The following is a 25,334-nucleotide window of genomic DNA, read 5'->3' on the forward strand; positions in this document are numbered from 1 at the left end:
AAGAGGTTTAAAAACAAGCTTACCCAAATTACTATGTAAATGAAAATATAAGGGGCTATAAGTAAAATATATGCATGTGAAAAAGAGACTTCTTTAGAACAACTCAAGCTATTTTTTTTTTTTTTTTGGGTATCATATTTCGCCTATTACCTAGGAAGCGTATTGTATATATAGGAAGCGTATTGTAAAGTTTAAATTGGTTCTTAGTTGATTCAATCATCTAAAATAATGATAAAGATCGCTCAAACTTGAGACTTGCATATGTGATGTCAAAACCATGTTTCATTGATAAGGACATTGAGATCTCTATTAATATAAATGAGTGATCATTTGATGATGCACTGAACAATCATTCCTCAAACTTTCAAGTGGTTATCACTTATTGAGTTGAATATTCCACGGTTATGATTGTACAACATTAATCATTTGACTCAGAACAACGTAGAGGTAGTACTTACTAGCCTGCACTTTGATCCATTTACCGACTCCATTGAGGTTAATCAGGTAATGAATTTGGGTGTAGTTTCAAAATACGTAGGAGTAAATGCATTGTATTCAGGGATTCATCGCTCACTCACGGGTGAAGATTTCCTATGTAATCTGATGAGTTCATAGTACGAACAATCGTTGGCCAGAGTAAGATATGTGCATTTTGGAAAGATGTTTCCTCAGTTGCACATATCATGTCACTATTATTACTCAAAGATACATCACATATTTATCAAATTCATTTGCAACTCTTGATATAACAATGGTTGCAGATTTGATAGAGATATATGAGTTGAAGAGACCTTACTGTATGCTAACCATAACTTAAGGTTCTTGCAAGCACTATCACTGGTATTTAGGGGACCATGAGGCGATACTAATACTCTTACCATGATCCAATGGATGCAATTAGACTTGAGTTCTGACGTTTTGATCAAGGGGTAGATGAAAAGAATGAGGCTAATTAGGGTAATCCCGAATAATTAAGAACAAATGTTGTTCTAAATTACATGAAGTTGTGAACCCACGATTAGCTATATTTCTGAACCATTGAAGATCACACAAGTATTAGATTCTATGTTTCCTGTTGAGATAATCAAGTTCAAGGAATTGAATTTAATGACTGTAGTTTGATGGAAATCATACAGAATGCTGATAAAGGAGTTTAAAAGTTGATTCCATATAATGGAGTTGTTGAATTTAGCTTAAATGCTAATTAAGTGAGTAGAGTAGAACTGTCTGTTTTAATTAAGGAGTTCACGATATTGGCAGTTACCAAAAAATAGATCAGGGGAAAATTTTGTCATTCGAAATTTTCATTATATAAACGAGATTTGTATCCTCAACGCATCAACAGTTATATTATTATTGATCGAGGTTATAATGAGTTCACAATTATTTATTTAGTAAATTTACAATACACTAATTAAATAATGAATTAGTAATGACTATTAAGTGCAAAAATTCTCATGAAACATTCTAGGAGAGTCTAAAATAGATTAATAAATTGAGTAATTAAATAATTTTTATTTAATTTACATCATATATATATGTGTGTGTGTGTGTGGGCGCGGTCGTGCGTGTATATGTACAGCGTGTATGTGTGTGTATATTGCATTATCAAAAGTTGATAATAATTTAATTATGCATGATATTTTTTCGAGACTGAAAAGTACATAAATGAGAGTCTTTGAATTGTGAAAACATTATCCCTGAAAAATTCAGAGTCTTAATTAGATTATGGAGAAATTTTAATATATATGTATTCAATAGTTAAATTACACAAATTTTGTCCATCAAAATTTTCTTCCTCTATCTCCTTCACACAAAATCGGCCACCACCAACAAGAGGCACATGGTCGAACCCCTCTACAGCACCGTCGTGCCTCCGCCCTGAGGTTGCTGCCCCACCGTTGGATTTTTGAAATTTCAGCAATCAACTCTCGACACAAATTTCGTTTCTATTTCTAGTGCGATTTATACGAGGGATTCAATTTCTTATTGTAAACCTGATTCAGGAGATTGAAAAGGTGATTGATTCCAGTGGATCATTCCTAGGGATTTATAAGAAGGATCAACTCCTTTAATCCTATAATGATTTGGTGTCCAGCGTTCTTAAACGCAAAGGTAAATCAAATCTAAACACCTTATGAATTGTTTAAATCATACGACGTCCAAAGAACGTTTTGAATGTCAAAACAAAAATTTAAACATCTATTGTGTCTTGGGTATGAGAAAACGGTACACCAAACAGTGCTATCAGAGCCATATTTCTCAATTGTATGATTAATTATTGTTTATTATCTAAATAGTGTTAAGTAATTTACAGTCTACCCAATTTTTATTTAAAAGAATTAAAAAATAGACATGCAAGGCTCAGCCCTACTCGTGTGGTGCTGCCCAAACTGTTCGAGTAGTGTAGAATGGGCACGGTCAGGGTACCCAACCCAAGATGGTTTTGGGCAGCCCTACCCCATGGGGTCTCTTTTGAAGGCCTCGAGGTAATTTTTTGACTTTCAAAATTTTTGGGTCAAATTGATATTTTATGAACAATTAATCCAATTAACTCCTGAAAATTAATTTTGATAAAATTATGACTTTTCTTACAAATAAATAATAGAATTAGTTTTTAATTATGTATAGTAAAAAGTGCAAATTTAATTATTAATGAATTAATTGAAGTTAGATAAATATGTTTATTTAACTTATTAATTTATTTCTAATTATGACAGTTAGTGATAAAGTTATAAGATAAATTATTTGTTGATAATATTTGATATTATGATTTTAATATAATATTTGATATTATATTGAAAAAAAATGATCGAGAGCTGTGACCAATTTGTTAGGCGTATGTTAGGATATTTTGACACTTTGTGTTTTTAATTATTTGACAATTATTTAAAGTGTGTCTGGTTTATGGCTCGTTCCCACCCTTTAAAATTTTATCCCAATGTGCCATGTAAATTTATTGTAAATATTAGATTTAGTGGGAGATCAAGATTTGAAGATACTGGGCCCTGATCCTCGAGAGTTTTGAATATAGAAAACATGTAAAATATTTGAAATTTACGTAATCTTGCATTTACCTAGTTTTTAGACTTGGATCCATATTTGGCTCATATGGATCAATTAGCTCTCAGTTATCAATCATAATTTATTATTTATAATACATGTAATGTATTATAAATAATCAGTATGTGCATTATTATTAATAAACAAGAGTTGTGTGAATCCGACAAACAAGCATGATACAAGATTTTAAAATTAATGATGAGACAAATTTTCAAAATTAAAATACCTCATTTTGGATAAAACCCAAAATTTATATTAAGCCAAAAGAAAAATTAAAAGAAAGTTTAATATTTCCTTGTCTTCTATCATCGGTGGTTACATGGTGAACTGCTATCCATGGTCAGTGCAGACTCATTTTATTGGAGAGGACCGAACGGTGGAAATGTGTGACTTCCACATACATACTTGATGTGATTTATATGAATCTCCCATGAATTCGGCTTATATTATTTGGGGATCTCATGGCAACCGTCCACTAAGGCATTATGGGTCGGGCTCGACTTGTGAAGAAAATATAAGATCATATTATTGGACCCTAATAAAAAAATGATGCAAAATACGTGAGAGTTGCAAGGGGTTGCAATTGGGCTTCATCTTTTTGAAATTATGATTGACTGATATTATTCGAGATCATAATTTAGCAATTGGGCTTTGCGTACTCACAAAAAAATTTTAATTTCCCGTTTTCATCATATGTCAAAATAGTGAAAGAAAATGCATAAAAACAAAAGGATATATTTTATGTCTTGTAAAATATTTTAAAATATTTAGTAATGTATATTCTGTTTCCATTTCAGTATATTTACGATGTCGTCGTAAAATCCTCTATCTGTTATACTCGATCAAAATAAGCCGATCGCATCGAATTGCCAATACTGGCTGAGAAATTATTTTAAATTTCGAGAAAATAGTGTATATGCTCAACAAAGTACCTCCAAAAGAGGCTTCTACCAATGCCCATGATAAGGAGTTAGCTAAACTTGACAAATGGCGAAACCATGATTTGCAAGCTAGAAGCTATATGTTAGCTTCTACGTCAACGAATTTCAGAGACGGTTTGAGAAAGTTGTAAATGCTACTGACATTTACGATCGCATGTAAGAGTTGTACTGTGCATACAATACTGATATATACATTAGATTTTTTTGTTAATTGAATAAAAAAATAAATGTTACATTAAAATTAAAAGTTGTGGGTAGTATTTTAAAAAGTATATTTTATAAATTTAATTCGACTCATTCACATCCAATTGTATTTTATAATAATCTTTGCATGAAAATAAATATAGAAATTTAAATTTGGGTAAAATTGAGAGAATTTATTTTGTCAAGCTCCTATGTGAAGTGGTCAAATGTTAGTCATTTGATCATCAACACATATGTCAACTTTCATAAAAATCTGAAAGACTATCATAATTTAATGATATTAAAATATGAGAAGAAACACGGTGTAACACAGACTAAATCAGCAAATATAGAATACCATAGATGTTTAATGGTGCGAAGAGCATGTTCACTTGGGAATTGATGGCTTTTAAATTGAAAAATAATTAAATATATAATTGATTGTAATTGCTTAAATTTTAATTTATTTTCCTTGACTTTGAACATCGAAGGCCTTGTTTTCGCCATATTTTCATATACAGGTTTCCAAACATATTAATTGTAACAATCATTATCCGCGTGAAGTCTCTTTTCGCAAAGCATATTCATATATAAGAAACATAATTCTGACAATGTAATATCTGTGAATAAACCATGATCTTCTTGCGATTTTGTTTTCTCATGTCATCCAAATTGAATCATAATCCTACATATTTAATTTTTTTTTATACTTTTAATCTTTTTTAATTGAAAATATTAATGTAATACAACACGATCAACATCACGTTGGACAATGACAAAAAATTACAAAAAAATAAAAATAACTGACTAAGACCGACATTTAACATGAAGAACAAAATTGCGAAAAAGTAAATACGCAAGACTGAATTACAATTGGCAAAAACTTGTTTGAGACGGTCTCACGGGTCGTATTTTGTGAGATAGATATATTATTTGGTCATCCATGAAAAAGTATTACTTTTTATACTAAGAGATTACTTTTTATTGTGAATACGAAAGGGTTGACTTGTCTCACAGATAAATATTTGTGAGACCGTCTCACAAGAGATCTACTCATTACAATTTTCCCTCGATGCACTTGAAAGTGTCAATGTGCCAAGCATACGATGATCGAACACAACGTACCTTCTCACCAGGTGGTAACAGAGCCGAATAATGCACAAAATTATTCACAATCAACAGCTATTCTCGCAACAAAGTTACCACTTAAAACATGCTTTTGATCACAATAAAATTTCAAGTGTTTGGACAATGTTTGGTTTTACTTTTGTATGTTTCTTGAAAATGGGGGTGTGTTATGTTTTGGTTTATTTTTCAAAGAATATTTTTTCCCCATAAATATTTAGAAATATTAAATTAGATATTATATCATGTAATGTACTGTTCATTCTGTGTTAGCATGTTTTAATACAAGAAGATCAACTGATTATCTTGTTTATCCCACAAGATTTTTATTTGAACTGAGATGACCAATTGTCTTCTTGTGTTAAAAGATATCATATCGGGTGTAATATAGACTCAACCGTAATATACTACACATCAAAAAAAATGTTTTCCTCTTTGAAATGGACAAAATAATGGAAAAAGTAATAAAATTATAACTTAAGAATGCAATCCTGATTCTTGCCCAAAAAATGGAATCAATCCAACTTTCCCTTTGATCTAACTAGGAATTTCATATTTAAATTTAGAAATTATAATATCATAATATAGCAAGCCACTTCACATTTTCTACATGCACTTTGACCCTTTTTCTGAAAAATAAATGTATTCAGTTGTAACCATTTCTGGTTATCGAGAGCTCGAGCAGAACTTCGAATAACATCGATATTTATTATGAGATCATGGCCGAAGTACAAATGAAGATGCAAAGCCCTCAAGAATTGCATATAGTTTTCCAAATATTCTTCCATCTTGTATACAAAGTATTCATCTAAACTTTTAAATTCCTTTTGTCATTCCTCAATAAGCGCTAAATAGACATCTGAACCCGAAAATTCTTGTATCATCCTAAACTTACGAGTTTGTTTAGCTGAAGTTAGTCCCCGTCGTTGTGATTTTTGTATTCAAGTAGTTTCCCAATTCGGAATATTAGCAGAGGCTTCATTGACCATCTTTACCAGCGTGATCTGCAAATATAAAAGATGAATTAGATTAAACAAAGAGAAATCAAGAAAATAACTGTTTTCCTATTTTACGCGTTAAAATGGAAATCGAACCATGCATGAACTCATAAATTTCTAGCATAAAAGCCAGAAATGAACAAAATGTGAATTCTTCAAAGCCTCAAAAGAGTCACTTCATGAGAACTAATGTTTGATATGAAATATTTTGGGTATGAATACATATAAAACAATATTTCCAAGTTCCAACAGTCTTCGAGATTGGTAGTTTGTATCAAATTTTGGTTTTATACATCTTCCACTATGCAATATCCTAGCACCCCTGAGATACAGATGCCGGTTGGTTTGTAGTCATCTACACTTAGATACATGTCGGTGCGAATAAGTCTGTGCTTATGTTTTTGGACGCACATCGTTTCAGAACGACTCGATGGTGTTAACTTTGAGAACAGTATCATATTTAAAAGGAGCTCACTCTCTCACCAATTAATTTTTTAGACTAGAAAGGAAAGAAAGTCTGCCATATTTTCGTAAGCAGCTGGATCAATCCAGCAGCACCAGAATCCATCTACTAATCATGTTTTTATGCAGCTAGTCATTTTCTAATAACTGTACATCAGCATTCCACATACTCATTCCTTGCATCGTTTTGAGCTGTATCTTTATAAACGGTTGAACTAGCAGTTTGCATAGGCTAAGTTGCAGTTCCACAACACAAATTTGATTAGGGCCAATGTCTTGATTTTCTTATCCTAAGATTCAATAACGATAGGTAAACTGAGGTTCCGCAGTTTCATTACAAAACCACCCCGGCATCAGATCCATAGGTAGTCGTATGCTTTGGTTTTTGGATCCTATGGTCACCATCAACCTGTTACGGTTTCCAATATTTTGCGGGCCCTGATATTATGGACCTAGGCCCAAGAGTCCCAAGATCTTGGAAGAATCTAGAAGAAAGAGAGGCTGCTACATTCATTCTGTTATTTTCTTAAGAGTTTTGTTACCAGCATTGGTAGGGGAGAGCAAGAGATCTTGTACAGAGTTAATACTCCAGGTTTTACATTTTATATATTATACATAAACTTAGGTTTCAGCATTCAAAATTATATTTGATCTTGATCTTTTTTGTCGATAAGTTGGGGATGTAGCACAACCATCTTGAGTTCAGCTACTGGGAGTGTCATGGAGTGTAAGACGAGCCAAGCTATCATGAGTTACTCGACTCAAGTCAAACTCGAAAGATTACATACCCATTTCAAAGATCGTGAGATAATTCAGGATCTTTTCATTATTGTCATTAGATACTAATTTATTGAAAGTGTACCATACATTTTATACTGTTTAAATACTATTATACTTAAAAAAATTAAACAAAATCATTTTCACATATAAAGTTTCTTTTAGTATTAAAAGAATAAGCCAACTCTTTCTTCATATTCTAGTGTAGGGTGATTTATTTGTACTCAGATTTAGAATCAGATCATTTATAGAACCAGATTAATAAGCGACTCAAACTCGATTCAAAAATTCATGAGCACAAATATGAGCTTCTGGAAGCTCGATTTGTCAACACTTGTGCAGAAAGAGGTAGCAGAACATAGATAATGCAGATATATGATATGGCATGACAGTTGTTCTTACTTACCACACTTTCAGGAACACCTAGAGGCGGCATTGATAGGTTTCGAGGTGGAGGGCCATCACTGAATGATCTCTTGTCAAACCGCCACTCTCCAATTTTGCCATAAGTTAGTTTACCCTAAAACACCAACCACATTATGCATACATATTTGTGACAGAGAAGTTCAAAACCCAAAGGATCCTTTTTTCCCAAACAATCTCAACAGCCTCATAGGGACTCGATAATGGGACAACTGTTACAAACATTTCAGAACTTACTAATATCTATTTACAAATTGAATGGTAAGATACAAATGATCTTTTACCTTCATGTCATAGTCACAGCCATAGGTGTAATGAAGAATAAATTTATTTCGAGTTTCCAAGTCCCACGGAGGCTGAAATATCAACATGCGATATACTTACAGCTGAAGACAATATAACAAATAAATTATCAGCTTAGCTTGTTAAGTACAGTTTGGAAATAAAACCTGCAACATAAAGTCTTTCCGGAGAATATGCCGCACGCCATGAAGAGCAGAGGCTACAGCATATCCATACCTTTGTTTGACATTGAACAAGAACATTAGAAACAATTACAAAGTTAAGTCGGTAAAGCTGCAAACTCAATACCAAATCCATAAAGGGAATGCCTCTTAGATCGGCTTACATTTCAAGCACCCATCCGAATTCTTTATCTGTCTCTGGATCATTTTTCATTTTCAAAGAGACATTCATCCACGTAGGAGCGATTTTTTCCAGCAAATCCTGGTGTTATAAGAAAGAAACTAATGACACGGGCATAATAAAAATCATGAGGCATCATTATATCAATTAGACGCGATCATATTTATTTCATCAAGTTCAAGAAAACCAATAGATTCACCTTTTTAATTATAACTGGAGAATTTCCAATTGGATCAATATTTTCCACCGGACCCATCTTCTCTGGGAAATATTTTCTAATGAGTTTTGTATTTTTGACAGGTTCAATGTAGAAAAACGGGAATGCGGCTGGAAATCCTTCACCTCCCAAGTTGGGGAGTGGCTTTAAGAATATGTGATCAGGTTCTGCCATCAATACATAACTGCAGCAGCGGGAAGGCAGAAATAAATCTATTTCATGTTCTCACTACACTAAATTTCCACTTATTTCATACTTAAGAAAGCAAACTCACTCTTCTTCAATTGTTGCCTTCTCTAGCCATTGTACAAAAGCCCATGGTCTATTCAAGACAATATAACCCTAGATACAGAATCTCAAATCATTTAAAGGAACCAAGACTGCACATGGTGTGTTAGAGTACTTATGCGCTACACTAAACAATGAAACTTTCCGAATAAGATATTTACATGTACCCATGCATCCATTTCATGTCCTTCAACTATATGTACAATTATACACGGCCGGAATTAGATATCAAAATAAAAAAAGGCATAATGACAGGGTAAAACATAGCAGGAGGTTGTCAATGACAAAAGGATAAACTTCTCACCCTATCCAAGCCTGGAGGAAGAGGATCAACCACAAATGAAGGGATCTCATCCATCAGGTTGTCAGGCGTTCCAGAGTGAAGAATTCGAGTGAACTTTCCCATCTCTGATCCTGGTAAATCCTTATTCTTCTTATACCAATAGTACATAACACGACTCTGCCATTTGGTGTATGGTGAATCAGTTGCTGTGAGGGCTATATGAAAAAGTGCCCGTTCCCTCTTGGGTTTTTTGGCATTTTCCGGCATCTCAATCACCGGATCAATAAGAAGTCGACTATGGTGCTCAGCGAAATTCAAATTTTGAGGATAAACGTTCTGGTAACGTATAAGCATTGTAACAAAGTTATATGTTAGAAGGAAAGCACCAAGAAACAAGAATACCAGGAACACACGTCCTTCTCGCCCCATAATTTGCCTCCCAGGCAACATAAAAATATGATCTCGTGAAACCGAAAACCAACTATTTATTATCACTTATCAGTGAAAATGTGAAATATCTTGTAAGAAATAAATACAAGCGTTCAATCAAAATTCCTACACAGAACAGGGTCTCATTCTGTTTTCTAACACGTTCAATGGAATGTTGATTCGCACGGGATTGATACTCGAAGAGGCTACCTGCAAATGCAAGATGGCTGAGTAAGATTGGCACGGAAAAGGCTTTACGCAGGCGAATATAAAGAACATACAACTAATGGAGTCATAAACAGACATAAGATTGACACCATTTAATAAATCAAATTTCAATAAAATAAACAAAATTCAACTGGAATTCAATTGTCTATGCATATTTATCACCATTTTCGTACTTTGGAAAACAAAGTCAATGAATTTTGATGGGACCACTGATTAAAATTCCAATAATAAAATCGGGCTATGACTAGTGCTGTAATGTGAAAGTAATGGATAATAAATGACAGCCAGACTAGGAGAAAGACATGCAAATTATTTTTCCTTCCACAGAACAACAATAATTTACAATTCAAATAATCCACAAATTAATAAAACCCACATCCAAATTCCAATTCAACAGTCCAAAACACAGGCAAAAACCATCTCAAAAATTTTCACACAGATGACAGAACATAACCGTAAACGAGATTTTCAGACAAAATACAAAAAAAAAATATTACAGAAAATAACAGTAAAAAAAAAAGCCATATAATCTGATATTGTACAATTTCATAAAGTCAACGTTTCCCACGTACAAACAAGAAAATTCTAGAAAGAAAGCCATAACAGAAAATCATTTCGATGAACCCAATAATTTATATCAAAGAATGAGAGACTCGCCATTACTCCAAATTTACGCAAATAGAAGATGATAAGAATGGATTCAATTCCGGGCCAATCAAGAAAAGGGGAAACCTTTCTTCAACCAAGGAAAAAGGTATCTCATACAGATAAGCAAAAGCAAGAAAGTAAATGAGTAACAAATAAACTATTAGTGGTTATTACTGTAATGTGAAGTTGGATCAGAAGGGATTTCAAAATTCAAGGGTGGCAAGAAAAACATTTAGCACGAAGCGACACCCATAGATTTGCGTTGTGGTGTCATCGGAAATGAACCCAAAAAAACCTACGAAACTATGCTGGATACTGATGTGCGTGTCCGCACGAAAGCGACCTGAAGAGATTCGGGGCAATTTTGTAATTTAAGCAATGATATTTAATTTTAATAATTAATGTATTTAAATTTTATTCCAAATATGGTGATCCGATTCAACAAATTAAAAAAAAAAACAAATTTGTTGGACGTTTGATTCATTTATAGCACTTAAGATCTGAGAGAATGATCGCGATAAGCAATTTTTGAGGAATATTATGATTTTTATTAAATACTCGTGTCGTGTAGCGTGTGTTGTAGACAAATATTACACATTTGTCGAAAGAAGAAACAAGGTTGGGACGGAGGTAGAAAAATTAGCGAGAGAGTTGAAAACAAATGTTTAAATTTTTGTTATAAAAATAATAATGTTCAAAAGTTACAAAAAAATGTTTTTTAAAACTAAAACTTATATTCAAATATGAAATAATTATTGCATCGATTATGATAGGATCGGTTACGGGTGAGAGAGTGTTTAGAAGGGGGGGTTGAATAAACACTCACAATTTTCAAAACATTTTCGACTGGTTAGTCAGTTTAGTGATAAACTGATACTCGAGAATCTTGTAAGTCAATATCAATCAGTTAACAAAATGGTTGTGCGGACATAAACTGACTGATAGTTATAATAAAAACTGAAATGATAAGACACAGGATTTTATGGATGTTCGGAGATTTCAAACACTAATATGTCACCCCTTCTTTCTCAAGCATAGGATATTCACTAAAAGACTTTGATCGATATAAACACTTGTACAGACTCACTTCAGTTTTGGACTTAATAATGTCAAACTGAAACTCTTAGTTACAAACTCTTTTTCATAATTCAACAGAACTGAATTAATCTAACACAACCGATCTCTTCTAGATTGAGTAATACATTTTGTGTTGAAAGCTCGAATTATAGCCTAGCAGCTATGGATGTATACAATAAGCGTGAGATTTTCTGTTTACAAAAATTTCAGCAGAGTAACTGAATAGATTTCGAGTGTTAAAAAATATTGAGGTTCAATGATTCAGTAGTTCGGTATATTTCTTCAGTTGCTCTTCTCTGCTATTTATAGGCTTCCCTCCAACGGTAACATATTTGAACATTTCTATCCGTTGCATGCCACGTTAACATTCTTCTGACATTCGTACACTGCAGCTTTTCTGTAATGCGGCGATCCCACTACTTGTTGCAGTCAGCTTTTGTCGGTTGAATGTCTTAACTGATGACGTGTAAAGTTAAGGGATCAGCTGATAGTATGTAGATGAGAAGCTCACAACTGTTTGTAGTAACTGATTAGTTCCAACTAATCAGTCAGTTGTCTGCGTAGTTCAGTTGCTGGTTCAGTTGCCTTCGAAAGTCTGCGTGTTTTTCTTCAGTTAATGGCAACATGTTTTAGATCAGTTATCATTTTTTTAGATCAATTAGACGCTCAGTTTTTCAAACATCGAAATTCAGTTTCCAACAATTTCTCCCTTTTTGGTGTTTGACAAAACTTGGAAATTAAGAACTGATACTGATCAACTGAAATCATTGTAGATAAAATAACTCTTTCAACATACAGATTCATACAAAGAATAAAAGAATGAAATAATCTTCAACTAATCTGAATAATAAATCTTCTATTTCTTCTTGACAGTCTTCGAAGATTTCTCTGGTTGATCCTTTCCTCCCCGTTCTTCCCCCTTTTTGTCAAACTCATCAACCTTTTTCAATAAGATCCGCACATCTGAGTTGAGATTGGACACCACATTCAATATTATTTCTTGCAGTAAATCCATTATTTTGGACATAGAGCTTTCCAGAAAGTCAAAGCGTCTTGTAACCAAAGCTTGAGTCTAGAAATGAGCTTCATCTGACACTCTCTTTCCGAAGTTCGTCCATTTGAAGGAATAAAGAAGTGAAGTCCTTTTGAATTTGCTACAATTTTCACATGGTATTGTCCTTTATAGAATCAAACCTCATATTTTGCAAGAATTGGGTTGATTTGATATCTGAAATGGAAGATATTATACCGAAGAGGTTGGTCTGAATCGCCTTTTTCTGAATCTCCATTCTGACTTGCTTAACTGATTTGGGAGCCCATTGCATCCAAATCTCATTTTTCACTTGGATTAATTTTTCAGGTGAGACGTCCAGCTTGAGCTTTGGTGGCTGAACATTCTTGGCATTGAAAACCTTGAATTTGGATGATCTCTCAGATGAGTCACCCACTAAGCCTTTGACCTTCAGCAGATAGATGAGTTGAACGGCAAATCCCTTCGACTGTTTAGATGACTGAAACAAATTTTTCAGTAAGGTGAAGATGATCCCTTTCCTAGTTCATCCTTTTTCCAGTCATGATGGCAGTCATGACTTGGAATTTCTTCAAAGTAAGTGCAGCAAACGATCCGGCTTTGGCTAGAAGCCCTTTGGCCACAATATCAGCCAACAGTTGGATTTCCGGCTTCAGTTCCTTCTCAGGTTCGGAAACTTTGATTTTCCGACCATCAGCTGACAGTAGAGTCTGCATCTCCTCAACATCAGAAGATTTGACCTCAGAGATGCTTGCTAGCCCATCAGTTGGCAGCTGAAAGAGGTTGTTGAAGGAGTCTTCATCTATAATCAGTAACTGATTGTTGATAGTAGTGTTGATATTTCCGTCAGCCGAAATGAAATCATTTGCATAAAGATCTTGAATCTCCTTAGGGTAAATTTCTTGGGAAGAAAGTTCCATAAATGTCTTCGGTCCAGCATCTTCTATCTTGACGAACCCACTCTTAATTGCCTCGTCCTTAACAGATAGAACTGCATCAAAGTCAATAGCCATAGTATTCAGCAGGTGTGCGGGAACTTGGTTTTCCATTGAAAGGTTGATTTTCTGTGAGAAAGAAAGCTTACAGTATTGGTTTGCTCTGGAGAATAAAATGCGCGTAAAGAAAGAAGAACTGAAATGAGGCGGGGATAAGTACGTTTGTATGTGACTGTTCAAATATTTGGACACATGTCAGTCCATGATAAATTAAGTGACATCGTGTGTACGTGTGATTAAAGCGTGTGTAGAATTTAAGTGGACTACGTGGGGCCACATTTTAAAACATTATTCATTAGAAGACGTACATTTAATGCATAATTGACAGTTGCATCACTTATTATGGAATATTTATCGATTTATCAGTTAACTTATTGGAGAAGATCAGTTAGGTCAACAACTGAATGACCAGTTATGAGCTGAATCATTTCAGTTAAGGACCAACTGACTATTGTCTTCTCAGTTAACCATTTATATTCGATATTCTCCCTTAATAAATGCATATAAATAAAAGAAGGGGTAAGAGAAATTTATTCTAGATCAGTTAGGTCCATTTTTGTAACTGATGACTCTTCGTCTTCCTCCTGTCTCTTTAAGGGCTGTCTATAAATAAGACCATTGTTATTTGATAATAACACTTAAACTTCGATGGATTGTGAAAGCAGTTCCAACGTCCCTCATCTTGCATTGACACCTTATCATTTGGAGAGACTGAAGAAGGGTCTGGAAAAGTTTGTTTATTCAAAGGTGTTGTCCACTTGCACTAAAGTTCATGATCTCCAAACAATTCACAGTGGTGAGTTCCCTGCTACTGCTAAGCAGATATCAACTGCAAGGAAGTATAAGAGGCGTGCCGAAGTCGACCATATTTCTGAGCCTGTTAAAGATGATGTGCCGATTCATCTGATGCTCATGAAGGAGTGGTATGTGCTTGAAAGTATTTCTTCTTCAGAAGCCTTCAGGAGACTCAACAGTCATGATTTGACTAACTGGTTGACTCTTTGGCAAGATGAAGCCGGAAGAGAAATGAGTCGTGTAACTTGGTTTAGATTTTATCAATAAAATTTTTGTTTTGATTCATTGTTCTTTCCTTTTCTGCAAATGAACTGATATCAGTTGACAAATAATTAACTGGTAATAACTAACTGAACAGTTTTTATTTAAATAAAGATGACAACTGATAATGACTAACTGAACAGTTATAAAAATAACAACTGGTAATGATTAACTGAACAGTTATCAGATTAACTAAAAAGAACAACTGACTTATCATCATTAAAGATTAAGATAAATCAATTAAACCAAGAATATTGCGAAAATGAGAAAACTTAGTCTCTGGTAATGGTTTGGTGAAGATGTTAGCTGTTTGTTGTTCAGTTGGGATGTATTCCAATATTATTGCTTTCTTTAGAGCATGATCTCTGTGATGCTTGACATCAATATGCTTGGTCCTGGAGTTGAGAACTGGGTTGTATGTAATTGCAATCGTGCTTGTATTATCACAAAATATTGGTGATTCTTTTGCAATGACTCCATAGTCTTTCAGTTGTTGCTGAATCCAGATCAGTTGGGCACAGCAGCTTCCAGCAGCAAGATATTCTGCTTCAGTTGTTGAAGTTGATATGGATGTTTGCTTGTTGCTGAACTATGAGATCAGTTTGTCTGCTAGAAACTGACATGATCCACTGGTGCTTTTACGATCTAGCTTACATCATGCATAATCTGCATCTGAATATCCAACTAAATTGAAAGAAGAATCCTTAGCATACCATAAACCCATATTTTGTGTGCCTTTAAGATATTTAAAATACGTTTGGCAGCTGAAAAATTTGATTGTTTAGGATCTGCCTGAAATCTAGCACACATGCAAACAGCAAATACAATACCAGGACAACTAGCAGTTAGGTACAATAATGAACCTATTAAACCTCTGTATAATGTCGTCTCCACTGATATTCCCCTTGATCATTGTCTAGTTTGATTGATGAACTCATGGGAGTACTTGCAGCTGAAATTGTTTTCATGCCAAATTTCTTAAGCAATTTCTTTGTATATTTCGTCTGACTGATAAAGATACCGGTCTCCAATTGCTTCACTTGTAGACCGAGGAAAAATGTCAGTTCACCCATCATACTCATCTCGAATATTTCCTGCATTAACTTGGTAAATTTCTCACATAATTTAGGGTTAGTTGACCCAAAAATAATATCATCAACATATATTTGCACAAGTAAAATGTGATCATTCTTAGTGAATTTGAACAGAGTGTATCAACTGATCCAACAGTAAAATCATGATCAGTTAGGAATTTTGAAAGAGTTTCATACCAAGCTCTTGGAGCTTGTTTAAGACCATATAAGGCTTTGTTCAAATGATAGACATGATCAGGAAGAGAGTGATTGACAAAACATGTTATCATTTTGCTCCACCAATTGATTATCAGTAACAATTTCTTGTTCAACTAATTGATCCAGCACTTCCGATTATGGTGTTTAAGGATGTTTCGATTAATATGATTATCCTCTTCATCATCCTCCAAACTGATATATGTAAAGCGATCAACTAGCTCAACTGGATCAGTTGGCTTATCAGTTAGCACAGATTCATCAAATACAACATGAATAGACTCTTCTACATTCAAAGTGAATTTGTTAAAAACTCTGTAAGTTTTACTAACTGAAGAATATCCCAAAAATATTTCCTCTGCAGATTTACCATCAAAGGCTTTTAAATGATTTTTATCATTGTCAAGAATAAAACATCTGCAGCCGAATATCTTGAAATAAGAAACCAAACTTTTGCATCCATGCCAGATCTCATACGGTGTTTTCACATGATTTTTATTAATCATTGATCTGTTCTAAGTGTAACATGCAGTGTTTACTGCTTATGCCCAAAATCTTTGAGAAATACCAGAATCAGCAAGTATTGTTCTAGCAGCTTCTTTAAGGGTCCGATTTTTTCTCTCAGCTACACCATTTTGCTTAGGAGTTCTTGATGCTGAGAGCTCATGCTTGATTCCAACATTTTCTAAAAATTGTGAAATATTTTGATATATGAATTCAGTCCCTCGATCAAACATTATTCGATCAATCCCAACTGATTTATCATTTAAAAGTCTTTTGAAAAGCTTAATCAGTTGTGCAGCAGTTTGGTTTTTGGATCTGAAAAAGATAACCCAAGTAAATCTTGAAAAATCATCCACGACTACTAGAGTGTATTTCATTCCCCCTAAACTCATTACTGGTATAGGACCCAAAAAATCCATATGTAACAGTTCTAAACATCGGGAAGATGATTTACAACCCTTGTTTTTAAATGAAAATCTTACTTGCTCACCAAACTGACATGCTGAACAAATTTTATCTTTTGAAAAATTTATTTTGGGCAAACCAGTTACAAGATCATGGTTACTCAGATATGCAATGGATTTAAAGTTTAGATGGTTCAATCTTTTATGCCACAATTAGTTTTTAGAAGATTTGGAAGCATTAAGACAAACTAGTGCATAAGGTTGTTCAGTCCAACTGACTTTGTAGGTATACCTACAACGATTGTCAGTTAGGATGACCTCATCATTTGAGTCTCTAACTGAACGAGTGTGTCTGTCAAACTGAACTGAGAATTTGTTGTCGCATGACTGACTGATACTAATAAAGTTATATTTCAAATTCTCAACTAATAAAACATCTTTAATCGTAAAGCTACCATGGATAAGCTTACCCTTACCCATAGTTTTATCTTTGGAATTGTCTCCAAAACTGATGTTTGGACCAGTGTATTTGATCAGTTGGGATAGAGAACTTGCATCCTCTGTCATATGACGCGAGCATCCACTGTCCAGATACCAGATTGATTCTTTGTTTGTACATGTCACCTGCAATCACACACAATATATAATCTTGGTACCCACAACTATTTAAGTCCTAAACTGATTAGTCCTTTAGGAACCCAGACTTGGACAAGTCTAACTGACCTTCCATTTGCTGTGTTCCAGATTGTTTTTCTCGGCTTGTGTGTGTTTGATGTGTAGTGTGCAGATGAAGCAATATTAGTTTTAGTCTTTTTCAACTGGTTATTCAGCCGATATCTCTTTTGAACTGGCTTGCAGTTATAGTAATTGGAGTAGCCATTTGAATAGTTTAAGTATTTATTACTAAACCTTTTTTATGACTAACTTTGTGGGTCAGTTGAAAATTTTGGGCTATAACCAATACCATATCTTCTAGCCTTGTTCTTATTTTTAGTAGGATGTATAACTGGTTTACTTGGCTCTAGTTGTTCTTGTACCACAACTGATTTTACAAAGTTGATATATTTCCCTTTGTTTGAATTCAGTTTTGGTTGAGTATCACTAGTGGAAGTTTCATCTTGGTTGTTGAACCTTAAACCAGTTTTATCAGTAACTGATTTTTGCTTATCTTGCATTTCAGCTAATGCAACAGATGATTTGTTCCATGTTTTAATAAGCTCGGTTTGTTTTAATTTTCAAGCGTCAACTGCTGAATCATTGATTGATTCTTGCTTCTTTCAGCATTAGACCATTTAAACTTTATTTGATTTTACTCAAGCCCACTAGTTGAATAATTGTTTCTAATCGGATTCTAGTAGGCCCAATATTATTTAATTAATTTAACACTTGAATTAATTCTAACTCCCACATCAGGAAAAAAAGTAAAAGGTCCCGAGAAGAAAATAATCCTATTTGCCCACTGTACATTGCTAACAGCAGAAAATGAAATAATCGAGAATCTCGAGTAATAGGCCGAGCCGCTAAAGTAGCTAAAGTCGTAATGAATCCCGTCAGTAAAATAGGTCCTATAGAAAGTTCATCTATTCCTAATCTCCAATGAAAATCAAAAAAAGCGATCCATTGGAAATCCTCCACTAGTTGGATTAATGGATCATCCAATTGAAAATGATAACAGAATGCATAAGTCGTTAGAAGAAGTTCTAAAATACATATACATGTAGTATACCAATGGATGCTTTGTTTGGTTTCTAATTTTGAAATCCATAATTTTGACCATTTATTAAATTTTGACTTCCACAGTTCTGATTTGTGAAATTAAATTAGATCATTTCAAAATTTAATTGCATGAAATAAAATTAATATGGAATTATTCATTATTTTATCGTCTTTTTATTATTATTATTTCGATAAAATATTAGTGGATGAATAATTATAAGGTGCAAATAACTATTGTTCCGTACCATTATGGAAGAAGATCCGGGTAAGATATGCACTTCCTCGGGAATGAAAAAAAACCGATCCACTTTCATTTGATATTTGGGCCTAAATTCCTTGTCTCCTCGATACTCAATCAAATCCTCTTTTTTGATGATTGAATGCATTTTGAGAGTCCCATATTTAGAAATACCCGAACTCCTTCTTCTGTATCGCGGATCGTCGAAATAAGCAAGAATACTATTTCTACGGAAAATGCCATTTATCGGGATTTCAATCGAGATATTTGACCCGTTTAAGACTCAACAGATCAACTGATTCATCATTTTCAATTTTATTGTCTTTGGGATCAGTTTACTTTGCTTTGACCTCTTCAAAAGATAAGGCAAGCTTGTGATATTTATTTACCATGTCATGAAGTGTAGAAATGAGTTCATCTCGTGTGAAATCAGTTGAGCTAAAGTCAAATACCCGTTAACTTTTTAACTTCAGTTCTGTGTTATCGGCCATTAGACACTTGACTTCTTCATCATCGTCAGCTCGAGCTCTTAGAATCTGAATCATCACTGTCAGATTCTGCCCATTTTGACTTGCTTTCCTCAGCTAAAAGCACCTCATGATTCTTTCTGTGAGATTTCTTGTCATCTTTCGATCTTCTTTTGTGCTCATGGGATTTCTTTCCTTTCTCAGTTGAGCCACAACAATCCTTCTTAGGCTTGGGACAGTCAGCAATGAAATGACCAGTTTTCCACAGTTGTAGCAAGCATTAGGCTCTTCTTTGGAATGATTCTTCTGATACTGTCCTTGGAAATTTCCTTGGTTTCTTCTCATGAATCTTCCAAATTTTTTGATGAATAATGACATAGTATCATTACTTAACTGCAGATTTGTCAATTGAACCAGTTGGCTCCAGTTTGACAGTAGTTAAGGCAGTTGTAGCAGCTGGTGTATAAGGTTCTCCTTCTCTGGTTTGCAGCTCAAACTCGTAGGCTTTTAACTCAGCAAATAAGTCATGAAGTTCGACCTTGTTCAGGTCCTTTGACTCTCTCATTGCCATGGTCTTAACATCTCATTCATTGGGAAGACCTCTGACTACCATCAGTGCTATCTCTTTGTTTGAATACACCTTTCCGAGTGCATTCAGTTCATTTATAATACTGATGATTCTTTCATTATACTCATGCATGGATTCACCATTCTTCATCTTGATGTTGTCAAACTTTTGAACAACAACAGATAGCTTATTCTCTTTTGTTTGCTCATTGCCCTCACAAAGTTGTATCAGATTCTCCTATATTTCATTCGCAGTTTTGCAAATTTTTATCTTGATGAAAGTGACTTTATCCGGTGTTTTGTATAAGATGTCTTTAGCCACGTTGTCCAGATTGGCTTTTCTCTTATCTTCAGCTGTCCATTCTTCTCGGGGTTTTTCAATACGATGTGGTGCCCCATCAGTTATAGCAACAGCTGTGTTCACCTTCAATATCTTCATGGGTCCGTCTGTGATAACGTACCACATGTCATCATCTTGTGCAGCTAGATGAGCCTGCATTCTAATTTTCCAATCATCAAAGTCTTCTCTGTAGAACATTAGAATTTTGTTGAATGAAGACATATTGATCAGTTTGTATATGGAAGTATTCTGGAACAAGATTCAACTACTCTGATACCATTTGATAGGATCAGTTAAGGGTGAGAGAGTGTTTGAAGGGGGGGTTGAATAAACACTCACAATTTTCAAAACATTTTCGACTGGTTAGTCAGTTTAGTGATAAACTGATACTCGAGAATCTTGTAAGTCAATATCAATCAGTTAACAAAATGGTTGTGCGGACATAAACTGACTGATAGATAGAATAAAAACTGAAATGATAAGACACATGATTTTATGGATGTTCGGAGATTTCAAACACTACTACGTCACCCATTCTATCTCAAGCATAGGATATTCACTAAAAGACTTTGATCGATATAAACACTTGTACAAACTCACTTCAGTTTTGGACTTAACAATATCAAACTGAAACTCTTAGTTACAAACTCTTTTTCATAACTCAACAGAACTGAATTAATCTAACACAACTGATCTCTTCTAGATTGAGTAATACAGTTTGTGTTGAAAGCTTGAATTATAGCCTAGCAGCTATAGATGTATACAATAAGCGTGAGATTTTCTGTTTACAAAAATTTCAGCAGAGTAACTGAATAGATTTCGAGTGTTAAAAAATATTGAGGTTCAATGATTCAGTAGTTCGGTATATTTCTTCAGTTGCTCTTCTCTGCTATTTATATGCTTCCCTCCAACGGTAATATTAAATACAATTTGAACATTTCTATCCGTTGCATGCCACGTTAACATTCTTCTGACACTCGTACACTGCAGCTTTTCTGTAATGCGGCGATCTCACTACTTGTTGCAGTCAGCTTTTGTCGGTTGAATGTCTTAACTGATGACGTGTAAAGTTAAGGGATCAGCTGATAGTATGTAGATGAGAAGCTCACAACTGTTTGTAGTTATTGATCAATTCCAACTGATCAGTCAGTTGGCATGCGTAGTTCAGTTGCTGGTTCAGTTTTATTTGAAATTTTGCGTGTTTTTCTTCAGTTAATGGCAACATGTTTTAGATCAGTTATAATTCCTTTTAGATCAGTTAGATGCTCAGTTTGTCAAACATCGAAATTCAGTTTCAACATATTACAACAATTAGATTTCAACTAACAACTTATTAATTAAAAATAACTATATGAAATACACAAAATATTTTACAAATTCATTTTTTTAATATAATAATAATTGTAACATAATTAAAATAAATTATATTAAATAACTGAAAAAATAGAGTATGTGTATCAAAAAAAAAATTTGTTCTTAGAATGAACAAAGTAATTTATCTCGAGAGCCAGAAACAATTTTTTTTTAATGGAAGATCCAAAGTTGGAATACTAAAATTTATAGGATAAAATATTTGGAAAAGGAAAATTTGAAAGAATGAAAAATAGATATGGTAGGAGAATCATGAGAAATTAATTTAGAAAGTTTTATTATGTTTTTTTATATAGGAATTTTATTGTGTTTCTCTTACTTTCTCTTTAATTAATATTATATATATATATATATGGACGGAGAGTTTTCTTCAAATTCGTTGCTCAAATTTTGATATTTTGTTTTAATCTTGTCCAATGAGTTGTATCATATATGGACCTAATCTAATGTCCAGCGGAGGCATGAATCACACTTCTCCAACTTTCCGTGAAGCGACCTTGTCTTCCCCAGATATCTAGATTTGATCTCCCTCATATACTCCAGTAAATTGAAAACCTCATCTTCCATTTGCATTTAAAGTGTTTGATGGTTTGTCAAAGTGCCAATGAAGCATGTATATCTTATATTTTCTTAATGGCTTACCATTAATTATCTCTCCCAGTATTCTTTCAATATAAGATCTTTTTATAACACACACTGCTTGCACATCAACAAAGCGGATTCTTCGGTGTGAATATTTAGAACTTGGCCTATAGCTTGTTCTAACTTATGTAATCTTCGATGGGTTTACAAGAAATGCACTATCACCAAAGGATTTGAAAAACTTTAAGAGCATGGATGAACCTTTCTGAATCAATGCCTATGGGTAACACAGCCACAAAAGTTACTCTTCCTTGATCAAAATTATTAGCTAGCACTGTACAAAATAGCTCTAATTGAGATGGCAGAGTCTAGTGGATTTCAAAAGATGGAAATGAGGCATGTATAATTCATCCAACTTTCATTCTCTTGGTCATCATACATCCTGCTTGATAGATGCTCTTCTTCCACTTTGTTATGTTGCATTATTATTTGAGCATTCATAGTTTTGTTGATCAATATTTCATTATTTCTCATTTGATTCTCATTTATCTGCAGAAAATATAGTTGGAGAAATCGAGGATTTGAGAACCTCAAAGGCCAATGCAAGAAAGTATTTTAAAGACCAATGGAGATGAAAAATACTGATGGTAGTGCAGTTGGCCAATCCAAAAGAAAATTACCAACCTTGGATGAATATCTTTGCAACATGCTAATATATATATGGAGTGTCGTCATACATATTGGGGATGAAATAAAACACATAAACTAGGGATAATAGTTGTACTTTTTTGCATTTGTTTTTCATGGTTTGACAAGTGTCCTTTTGATTTGTAGACTTAAAAAAGTGGCTTGAAAGCCAAACATTGTTCTTGGAAGCATGTTGTTAGCATTATACCGGCTGCTTCGCATTTGTTTAGATGTATTTGTATTTTCGGCATGTCACATTAATAGCGGAAAATCTGTCCAATTTTTTTGTTGTTGTTGTAAAAAAGGCCAAATATCCTATTTTTTTATATGACACCTAATCATTGAAAGAAACATAACAGCGCTATGAAACAAACCACATAATTCCATCGTCCACCATCAACCACCTAAAATTAAATGACAATCTTTATTGATATTTCACAGCTAACTTGACTGCTAAAACGAGATAAATCCACCAATACCCTTCCTTAAAACAAACAACACTGAAAACTCTATGAGCAACAATTATTTTTAATCCACAAGTGCTTCACATTATTTAAAGTAAGTTTTCTAGAAAATAGGTTACAAACTTGTTCCCCACATCCTTACAAACTTTCTTCATACACCATCGATTTTATAAATAAAAGAGAGCAAAACAAATTAAAGTGGTTGTACAGCCTATTTTAATGACTCTTCTACCTTCAACCTTCTCTCTGCAGCCTTGTCCATTAACAATCGCTGTTTTTTGGTTCGAGAAAGAGGTTTCAAAAATTTTAGAAGTTCCACCAGTCTCCGTTGCTCATTGGGGGACCTCTGAAGTATCTTTTGGAATGGATATTGGTCATATCTTCTTTCATCATTCCTGACTTTAGTAGAGGAGCTCTTTTCGAGGTATTGGTTCACCGACCTTCTAGCCATGTATCTTCCGTCATACCTCACATTCATCCCTCTGTAAGACACATACCTTCTATTGTAATGATGATCTTTTCATGAAAAGTCTTTGTTCTTTTGTCATTAACCTCAAATATCATCTTAATAGGTACTCAACATTTCCTTATAATAACTCTTGACTAGACAGATCTGTTTTCAACTACACTCCTCTCATTGATTAGATATCGCAAGTCAGTATTATTCACATTCACATTAGCTACCTGGGAAAATGATCTTCATCCACTATCATTTTTTCTTTTTTCTCGAAAAATTTCACGATTCACTTACTGATTCTTTCTTGTAGGACATTTTTAAAAGCCCAAAAAACATTATTATTATGGTTGAAGGAATTATGATACTTACAATAGTTCTTTTCTTTTATCACTTCTCTGGTTGGTAACTTATGATCTGGAGGAAAGTTATAAATTTTTCTTTCACCAAATGATCAAAAATCTCTTTTGTATTTGACGCATCAAAAATATAAGGTGTTTGAACTGGAGAAGCGTTCTTCTTGTAAAATTCTTCAATCTTGTGCTTTAATAACGGGACAATATGTGATCCGAAATTCGCCACTTCTGCCAAGGAGATTTCCTCAACTTCCTTGAAGTAAGAACCATAAATGGATTTTCTTTCATGATTTTTCACATGCAATAATTCTTCATACTCTGATACTTTGGCGGCAAGCTCATAAAAATAACGTAACTCCATCCCTTAGAATTTCTTTCTAAGCTCAAAATCAAGTCCTCGCTGCGTCATCTTTACATATTCTGATTTAGGAATGAAGATTCTGCACCTGCTTCTCAATCTCTTGAATTTACATATGAAATCATTAGCAGATTCTCCCGGTTTTTTGACCACCTTCGATAATTCCGCTATAATAATATCAGACACTATTTTGAAAAATTGTGTATTGAATTGGCATTACATGTCATGCCAAGTCATAATACAATTTCGAGATAGTGTTGCATACCAAGTGAAACCAGTGCTTTTAAAGTAAATTGGGGAACAACCGTAGCTTGTAGTTAGAAAAATTATCCAAATTCGCTAATTCACCATATTGTATCATAAACCTTGCTACATGTTCCATGCTAGATTGATCATCTTTCCCCTGTTATAAAGTGAAGTCTGGAATACGGTATCATCATGGATAAGGATTATCACGACCAACAACATCAGGATATGGCTTGTGAAACTCTGGTCGGTCGATTGGCCTCACCCCTGGGCCATACAACTCTTGAATAACATCACGTATAGTCTCAAAGTCCAAGATTGGAGTCTGTCGTAATAGGTGTGGGGAATAGATTGCCCCCTTAGTGTTATTCCCTGAATTTGGAACTGAGTATGCATGTATTTCCCAATCATCATACTTCCCTG

At 34.0% G+C, this 25,334-nt stretch overlaps 1 protein-coding gene and 1 long non-coding RNA gene across 2 annotated transcripts; one reads left to right on the top strand and one right to left on the bottom strand.

Moving 5' to 3' along the window:
- Positions 1-5,979: 5,979 nt before the first annotated feature.
- Positions 5,980-11,020, bottom strand: LOC142553711 (hydroxyproline O-arabinosyltransferase 3-like). Its single transcript, XM_075664159.1, has 9 exons — positions 10,885-11,020; positions 9,427-10,044; positions 9,109-9,176; positions 8,817-9,018; positions 8,601-8,698; positions 8,422-8,491; positions 8,257-8,328; positions 7,956-8,069; positions 5,980-6,316 (listed from the first exon to the last, which is right to left on the bottom strand). The coding sequence occupies exons 2-9, from the start codon at positions 9,853-9,855 to the stop codon at positions 6,254-6,256; spliced, it is 1,116 nt and encodes a 371-aa protein (XP_075520274.1). The 5' UTR covers positions 9,856-10,044; positions 10,885-11,020; the 3' UTR covers positions 5,980-6,253.
- LOC142553712 (uncharacterized) lies at positions 9,923-10,990 on the top strand. The gene is made up of 2 exons (XR_012821986.1): positions 9,923-10,065; positions 10,745-10,990. It is a non-coding gene; the product is annotated as an uncharacterized LOC142553712 (long non-coding RNA).
- Positions 11,021-25,334: the final 14,314 nt, after the last annotated feature.

The sequence above is a fragment of the Primulina tabacum genome, chromosome 8, assembly GCF_025594145.1.
Source record: "Primulina tabacum isolate GXHZ01 chromosome 8, ASM2559414v2, whole genome shotgun sequence".
NCBI lineage: Eukaryota > Viridiplantae > Streptophyta > Magnoliopsida > Lamiales > Gesneriaceae > Primulina > Primulina tabacum.

Coding starts and splice junctions, on each gene's coding strand:
- LOC142553711 (XM_075664159.1), bottom strand. CDS start 9,855: ATGTTGCCTGGGAGGCAAATTATGGGGCGAGAAGGACGTGTGTTCCTG. Junction 8,699..8,816: donor CTCCAGTTATAATTAAAAAG/GTGAATCTATTG, acceptor TTATAACACCAG/GATTTGCTGGAAAAAATCGC. Junction 6,317..7,955: donor TAGGTGTTCCTGAAAGTGTG/GTAAGTAAGAAC, acceptor TTATATTTGCAG/ATCACGCTGGTAAAGATGGT.